The 8,805-nt window shown below is 34.1% G+C and overlaps 1 protein-coding gene across 1 annotated transcript; it reads left to right on the top strand.

Annotated features, from left to right (window-relative positions):
- The first annotated feature begins 524 nt into the window (after window positions 1–524).
- On the top strand, window positions 525–7,794 carry LOC133297702 (uncharacterized). Its single transcript, XM_061496881.1, has 8 exons — window positions 525–1,184; window positions 1,324–2,157; window positions 2,809–2,901; window positions 3,142–3,228; window positions 3,470–3,556; window positions 3,798–4,505; window positions 4,588–5,433; window positions 6,646–7,794. Exons 1-8 carry the CDS (start codon window positions 525–527, stop codon window positions 7,792–7,794), a joined length of 4,464 nt encoding a protein of 1,487 aa, XP_061352865.1.
- The last annotated feature ends 1,011 nt before the right edge of the window (window positions 7,795–8,805 follow it).

The raw sequence follows: 8,805 nt of genomic DNA, 5'->3' as shown, positions 1-8,805 counted from the left end.
AAAAGAACACCCAAGCAGTGGGCTTAGGATTTTAGCGGAAGCGGATCCCCAGAACAAATAGATCTGGTACCAACTTGAGATTGAATAATAGAATAATTGTTTATTGAATAATAGTGTGTTACAACGTACAAGAGCTCTTTATTTAAAGAGACTAAAAGACCTAATGGGCTAAGCCCACAAGATGTGGGACTATTCTATTATATACACTGAAGTATTCTAAAATTAAGTGTTCAAATCTTAGTCAGCAGTTGCAATATTGTTATTTCAAGAATTACTTTGACTTGTTTTGTTGGCATTGTTATTTGTAAAGATTGTCTTTGGCCACATTATTTAACAAGTGCTATAATAATAATGCAATAATTTCTTAACCCAAACCAAAATTTAAAACCTTTCTTTTTACTATATCTTTATTGGTTTGATTTGCTTTACATTTGACATCTTTGTGAATTCGATTAACTTAGGGAAATTATGAACCAAGCCAGGGTAGCATCTTTCCAAATTTGAAGAATATCAAACTGAGTAACATGAAAAGCTTGACTGAGATATGGAATGCTCAACTCCCTTCAGATTCCTTTGGCAAACTGGATACTCTGATCATTGAGCAGTGTGATAGATTAAACAATGTTTTTCCTAGTAACGTGGAGGGAAAAATATTTCGAAGTCTATGCAACTTGAGGGTTACTAATTGTAGGTCAATGGAAGAGATATTTGACCAAGATGCTGAAAAAGTAGATGCTAAGGATGTAAACAACTTGCAAGATGTTCATTTAGAAGCACTCCCCAAATTACAACATGTATGGAAAAGGAACAAAGACCAAAGGGTTCTTAACTTGAAAAAGCTTCAAAAGATAAGAGTTCAACATTGTCACAAGTTAGAATATATATTTCCAATTTTTGAAGCCAAGTGTCTTGAATACCTTGTGGCATGTGATTGCTTTGAATTGAGGGATATTGTTGTCAAAGGAAACGGTAACAGTGCCAACACAAGCAATTCAAATCCACCATTTGTGTTTCCTAAATTAACCACCATCAAATTTTCGAAACTTCCAAGACTTAGGAGTTTCTACTCAGGAGATTATGAATTGAGGTGTGAAGTATTGAGCGACTTGTCTATTGAACTTTGTGACAAGTTTGAACCATTCAAAAATGAAACACAACGAAGGCGAGTTCTCTTTCCTGAAAAGGTAATAGTTATCCTTTCAACTCTTGAGAATTCTTTCGAAGTTATAGAAAAATCGAGCAAAATTCAAAATAGAAGGAAAAAAAGCTCAATGAATTTTCTTATACTTACTCTCTTTGTTTTTTATCATCTATTTTTTATAGGTAATCAATAATTTGAAGGCCATGCAAATTGAATCGTGGCATGCAAAGTCGTCAAGTAGCTACATGAGTGAAGGGAACCATCGATGGGACAACTTAGAAGAGCTTCACTTATCTAGATTAATGAACACTGATGTTCTTTATTCTTTCCTTCATAGAAACCCTAATCTCAAAAGCCTATCATTGAGCAATTGTTTCTTTAAAGAGATGGTGCCTTGCAGAAAGCCTCCTCAAATTAAAAACTTGGGGGTTGTACCAAAGTTGAAAAGCTTGAAGTTAATAGACTTACCTAATCTTGAAGAGATAGGCTTTCAACAAGACAAAGTTCTACAAAGGATAGAGTTCTTGATATTAAAGAAATGTCCTTCTTTGATCACTATTATGCATTTCTCGGTATCTCTAGCTCATTTAACATATCTAGAAGTGGTTGATTGTAAGGGATTGCAATATTTAATGACCCCATCGTCTGCGGAAAGCTTGACTCAACTTAGCACCATGAAGGTACTAAAATGTGAATCTTTGAAGGAGATTGTATCAAAGCAAGGAAATGAAGGAGAAAATGCAGGCAAAGTTTATATTGTTTTCAGACAATTGAAGACTCTAGAACTTGTTTCACTTAAGAGCCTTGAAAGTTTTTGCTGCTCTAATAGTTGTATTTTTGAGTTCCCGGTATTGGAGAAATTAGTAGTGAGTGCATGCCCCAAAATGAAAAAATTCTCTGAAGTAGCCATCAACACGCCGATCTTACAAAAAATATATGTCGCACATGAACAAGAGAAGAGATGGTGTTGGGATGGTAATTTAAGAGATACAATACAAAAGATGTTCAATGAAAAGGTACGTAAGCATGGATTTATAAACTGAATTTTCATTTTTTGTTGTGTTGTGCTTTTTTCTTTTAATAACTATTTTAAAGCAAATAAATGAATTTTCTTAAGTGAAGAGAAATTTACTTTAAAATTTTTGTTTGTTAAGATTATAATTTATTTTAAATTAAATTAAATTAAAAGTGAATAGATATTTACTTATCCACTTTACAATAATTTTATGAAAGAAAAGATAACTGAAATCCTAGTGAGAAAAAAGTGGAAGTAGTTGAGATCGAAAGACATCATTTAATTAACACTCACAAATTTGTTTTCATGCAAATTCTCTTGCTAAACGGTATAGTTCGAGCTTGCCACCTCCATTTTTGGAGACAGTCCAAAAATTGGTTGTGCCCTTGAATATATATATTGAAAAAAAAATTATCGAATAAGAAATTTAATTTCAGTCTTACTCGTCTAATAGGACCTGGTTTATATGAAATGAAAGAAATGATAATTATGATCTGCAATTGATATTTAACATAATCCATTTTATCACTGGCTCTAGATTTTCTTTTCAATTTAAGGATGCTAATAGGAAAAGTATTGTATCGGTGTTCATTGGCAGAACAAGATTGGAATATGATATATCTGATGATAAACTTATTTGCAATGTTTACAGAGGTTTTTGGAAGGCATGAAGGAGATTAGTTTTGCAGAAAAAGCCTGGCATGATGGAGTTGGTGTGCAAAACAACAGTCAAATTGAATCATCCGTAATTACATCTAATCTTCCATATTTAATTGGCTTAAAAGAATTGGAAGCACGGGATTGTGATAAAGTAAATGAAATTGTTGATATGAATAACACTGGGTTTATGACATTTTATTACTCGTTCTAGATTTTATTTTCAATTTAAGGATGCTAATAGGAAAATTATTGTATCGGTGTTCATAGGCAGAGCAAGACTGGAATATGATATATCTGATGATAAATTTATTTGCAATATTTACAGGGGCTTTTGGAAGGCAGTGAGTTGACTCTTTTTCCAAGATACACTCTGAAAGATTTGAGGCCGAACAACTGTCAAGTTGAACCATCCGTAATTACATCTAATCTTCCATATTTAAAAGGCTTAAAAGAATTGGAAGCACGGGATTGTGATAAAGTAAAAGCAATTGTTGATATGAACAACACTGAGATTATGACATTTTATTACTCGTTCTAGATTTTATTTTCAATTTAGAGATGCTAATAGGAAAAGTATTGTAATGGTTTTCATAGGCAGAGCAAGCTTTAGAATATGATATATCTGATGATAAACTTATTTGCAATATTTACAGGGGCTTTTGGAAGGCAGTGAGTTGACGTTTTCTTCAGGATACAGTCTGAAAGATTTGAGGCCGAACAACTGTCAAGTTGAACCATCCGTAATTACATCTAATCTTCCATATTTAAAAGGCTTAAAAGAATTGGAAGCACGAGATTGTGATAAAGTAAAAGCAATTGTTGATATGAACAACACTGAGATTATGACATTTTATTACTCGTTCTAGATTTTATTTTCAATTTAGGGATGCTAATAGGAAAAGTATTGTAATGGTTTTCATAGGCAGAGCAAGCCTTAGAATATGATATATCTGATGATAAACTTATTTGCAATATTTACAGGGGCTTTTGAAAGGCATTGACGGGATGAGATTGTTGGATCAAATGTGGCATGATGGAGTTTGTCTGCAAAGCAATTGGTTTTACAGTTTAAAAACTTTGAAGCTGAACAACTGTCAAATTGAACCATATGCAATTCCATCTAATCTTCCTTATTTAAAAAGCTTAAAAGAATTTGAAGTACGAGATTGTTACAGAGTAAAGGCAATTTTTGATATGAATAACACTGAGATTATGCGTATAGCATCCCAATTAGAGAAATTGAGTTTGGAAAGGCTAAGGAAGCTAACGCATGTGTGGAAAAATTATGGTCAAGGAATTCTCGGCTTTCAAAATCTGCAACAAGTCTTTGTTAGTCGATGTGACAAACTGAAAACTCTGTTTCCTGCCACCCTTGCCAAAAATCTTAAGAAGCTGGCGAAACTTGAAATAAAAACTTGTCGTAGTTTGCAAGAAATTGTTGAAAAGGAAGAAGAAGAAGAAGAACCAGCACAAGTGACAGTTGTGTTTCCAAGTTTAACCTCGCTGGATCTTTATAACTTGAAAATGCTCACTTACTTTTACCCTGAAACATTCACACTGGAATGCCACGCGTTACGTCATATATCTGTGTTGGAATGCCCTATGTTAAAGCTATTTCAAACTGCACATCCCAAGGGTGAGGTTAAGGGTGAAAGTAGTAATAGCCAACCCCTTTTCTCGGATCTAAAAGTAAGTAACAGAATCTGCTCTCTCGACTCTTTTTCCTTTTTTAGTTTTTTTGTTTTTGTTTTTTCTACCTTCTGATTCACAGCTCTTTCTTTCCCGATTGTTTTTCCTCTACAAGGCAATTTCCAACTTGGAGAAATTGGAGCTCGATTGGAAACACATTTCAGTGTTAATGTCAAGTTCCGGAGAATTAACCGAAGACCTCAAATATTTGAATGATCTTTTCCTGTACTTTGATAACAATAATTCGAATGGTGAGGGTACTATGCCTTATGAAATACTTGAGAAGGCACCCAATATAGAATCAATGCTTATAAGCTATTGCAAGGATCCCGAGATATTCGTCACTCAAAACCATGAGAGGCTTTGGCACGTGAAAAATTTGACATTGTACCGAGTATATGAGATCGAGTACATCGGGTCAGAGAACTCATCATGGTTAAACACACTCCACAAACTAAATGTTTTCCACTGTTCTGCTTTGATAACATTAGTACACTCTGCAGTAACTTTCTCCTATCTAAGAGAATTGTATGTATCGGGCTGTGATGGACTGGAGTATTTGTTCACATCCTCAGAAGCAAAAAAGTTAATGCACCTGGAGGAGATCACAATCAAGGAATGTGGATTGATGAAAGAAATAATTCGACATGATGAAACAACTTCAAAAGGGATCAAACTTGAGTGGCTGGACAGGATAGTTCTACATGATTTATTCCACCTGAGATGTTTTTATTCAGGCAATGACAATTTGCAGTTACCATCTCTATTACAAGTGGACATATTGGGCTGCCCCAATATGGAAAAATTTTCCCAAGGGCCAATACATGTGGAATCTTTTAGAGGAATTCTAGCTTCCGAGGACTCAAATGATGATCTGGTCTTCCACGATAATCTTCAAGACTCGGTAAAAATGTTGTTTCTACAACAGGTAAGGACTTCATCCGAATCAATTAAATGTGACCTCAAATTTTGCGTGAATTTAATGTATTCAAACGAGTCTTAACCAAACTTCTCTTATTGCATTGGAAAACAATATCTGTGTGCTACTTTTTCCGTACTGCTATGATTCTGACATTTTGATAATTTGTTAGTAATTTATTAATATGTTAATAACTTTTTTTTATTTTAATCATTAGAGGCATATTATGCTCACAATATTTTTTCTTTGCAACCTTTTATAACCATTTAATAAATGTTATATAAAAATCAAATTAATGACTCTTGTAAAGAACCACTTCAACCCAAAACCTTAAGTGTTGGGTGAGGGCCTCTTTAATAGTTATATTATTCTCTAACACACCCTCCACGTAAGTATAGGCTCAATTTTTGGTTTACCTTATGCTTATTTAATTCCACAAGTGGAGGGCGGTGAGGATCGAATCAGTGACCTTGTGGTTAAGGAAGGTTTGATACCATGTAAAAAACCACTTCAACCCAAAATCTTAAGGTGTTGGGTGAGAACATTTTCAATGGTTATATTATTCTCTTAGTATAATGCCATTTTGCATTATTGATTTGATTTTGAATAACCGATGACAGAAATGATTATAAGATGTATGGAAAAAGTATTATATGCATAACCTCCCTCCTAGTATAAATACATTTTACAAGTTATCTCAAAAGAAATGTTAGTTATTTATATGATGTGTTCTTTAAGTAATTGGGTTGTAGTGCCATTTATTTCCTTCTAAAACCAAGGTTTAGAGGGATTTTACATTTTACAACTTGGTCGATTGCTTTGGGCATTAACTTGGGGGCAAAGTCCTTGCACCGCTCCTTCGCATCTCTATAAAAATTCCATACTCTTCAATTTTTATTTAGTACGCAGGACATATACGTAAATTTTTACTCATATGTAACAATAAAAAAAAAAATTATTTTATGGGTCTAAGCTTTTGATAGAACTACCCTTTCCTTGGAAAAAACAATAGAAATAAAAATGCTTACAATAAGGTAAAATGATGAACGAGAGAGATAGCAAAGAAGAGAGAATGAGGAATTATAATTCTTCAATTTGACAAAGGAAAGACAGGAGTACACCATTTGAAAATCTACATAATAATAGACAACAATAATATGCATCCTTACATAAGTATGAAGTACTAAGTTGTCTCATGTCTTTATTCTTTTGCTTTTCCAGGATCGTTTATTTCTCGGGTCTTCTCAAATGTTGCAAGAGATATGGCGTAAGTCAGAGCCAGTCCAAGAGGGGTGTTTTGACAAGTTAACTTCTTTGAACGTGGAAGATTATGATGAATTTTCGTCAGATGCCATACTACCTTCTCATTTACTTCCTTTCCTAAGTAGCTTGGAAGAGTTGGAAGTGAAGGAATGTAACACTGTTAAGGCAATATTTGACCGTACAAAGATGATTAATATGGGACCATCCACTGTGTCTTTCTTCAATCTGACAAAGCTTATTGTAGAGCGTTGTGGTGGATTGCAATACTTGTTCACATCCTCAACTGCCGAAAGATTGCCTAACCTGAAGGAGATGCACATAGTCAATTGTAAATCAATAAAAGCAATAATGGCTAAAGAGGGAGATGAAAATGAAGAAGAGATAAAACTAGAGAAGCTTGAGATTTTGGATCTCCACTCATTGCCAGAAATTGGAAGCTTTTATTCAGGGAGTTCCACTTTGAATTTCCCATCCTTGAAAGAAGTGAGGATCACTGAATGCCACAACATGAAATACTTGTTCACATCCTCCACGGCCGAAAGATTGCCTAAATTAAGGGAAATGCATGTCCACGACTGTAAATCAATAAAAGAAATAGTGGTTAAAGTGGGAGATGAATTAGATCAAGATCTGGTGAAATTTGAGAAGCTTGAGATTTTGATTCTTCGCTCGTTGCCAGAACTTGGATGTTTTTACTCGGGGAGTTGGACTTTGAATTTTCCATCCATGAAACATGTGTATCTCACCCAATGCTACCGCATGAAATACTTGTTCATATTCTCAACAGCTACAACATTGCCCGTACTGAATAAGATGCATGTTAGTGGCTGTGAGTCAATAAAAGAAATAGTGGCTAAAGAGGTGTATGCGATGAATGGTGAGCAGGTTGAGATTTTGACTCTTAGCTCGTTTCCAGAACATGGAAACTTTTACTCATGGGGTTCCACTTTGAATTTTCCATCCTTGAAACATGTAATGTTCACCGCATGCAACAATATCAAAGGTTTCGATGATGGTGTCACAATAGCAGACGAATTTGAGGCAGCAATCGACGGATATTGGGAGCGATATATATATTATATAATAGATAATGACAGATTCCCATGACTTGTATGTAAGTATATATAATTAGCTGATTCTCATGGACATGCAATATATGCTGATTAACTAACTTCTTTTCTATATGCTCAATTTGTCCCGTTTCCATGTTTCACAGAAAATTTGTATTGGCTCTGTTTTGAAACATATATTTTGCTGCTAATTTCCTTCAAGTATTATTAATTGAGTGAGAGGACTTATTTCATCATCTAACAGTGGTCCCTTATTTCTTTCAGTCCTCTACACATCTGAAGTGTTAGGAACGTTTAATCAACATATATTCTACCTAAGTTATTCTGGTCTTATATGATTACCTGACTTTTGTTAATAATTTTCTTTAGGAAACTGTTGTCTGGTGAGAGAAGCTTATTTTCATTGCATTCACTCATGCGAGCCTTGAAAACTAGTTGTCTTGTTTCTTAAGCAGCAATAGAGCAGAAAATATGGAATGTTGGTGAGTTTGTTATTTTTACTGCATTTATCTTTCTTGATCTCATAGGAACATGGATTTGGGCATACATCAATATCAACTTTAACCCAAACTAATTGGGGTCGGTGGTAGATGAACTCAATGATAAATAAGAGGAGATTAAAAAAATAAAATAAAAAAAACTAAAAATAAAATAAATAGAAATAGAAAATTGGGGAATGGGGAAATAAGATAAAAGACAAGAAGGGAAAAAGAAAGAGAGAGAAAGGGGGGGGGGGGGGGGTGATTTGGGCATAGTAAAAGATAATATGACAAGTTAATTTGAAGAAATATAAAAGAAGGCTTAGGAATGATGATAATGTATTCAATTTCATTTAGCATGCATAGAAACTCATAATTGCCAGAACTATAATTATACACTAGGTAGCTAAGAAAGCACAAAAACACCTAAATTTGGTAGTCGTACATTTTATCATGCTTTACACCTAAAGTGTAAAGTACTTGTTGCTGAGTTCATGAATAACTCAACATATTTCGCCCCTTTCTTTTAAGTTTGGAACTGTTTTAACTTTCAGCAACTATCTAATGTA

This window comes from Gastrolobium bilobum, unplaced genomic scaffold, assembly GCF_033153095.1.
Source record: "Gastrolobium bilobum isolate Gb01-03AN ecotype WA unplaced genomic scaffold, APGP_CSIRO_Gbil_v1 utg58868, whole genome shotgun sequence".
Lineage (NCBI taxonomy): Eukaryota > Viridiplantae > Streptophyta > Magnoliopsida > Fabales > Fabaceae > Gastrolobium > Gastrolobium bilobum.
This window is presented reverse-complemented; position numbering and strand designations above follow the sequence as displayed.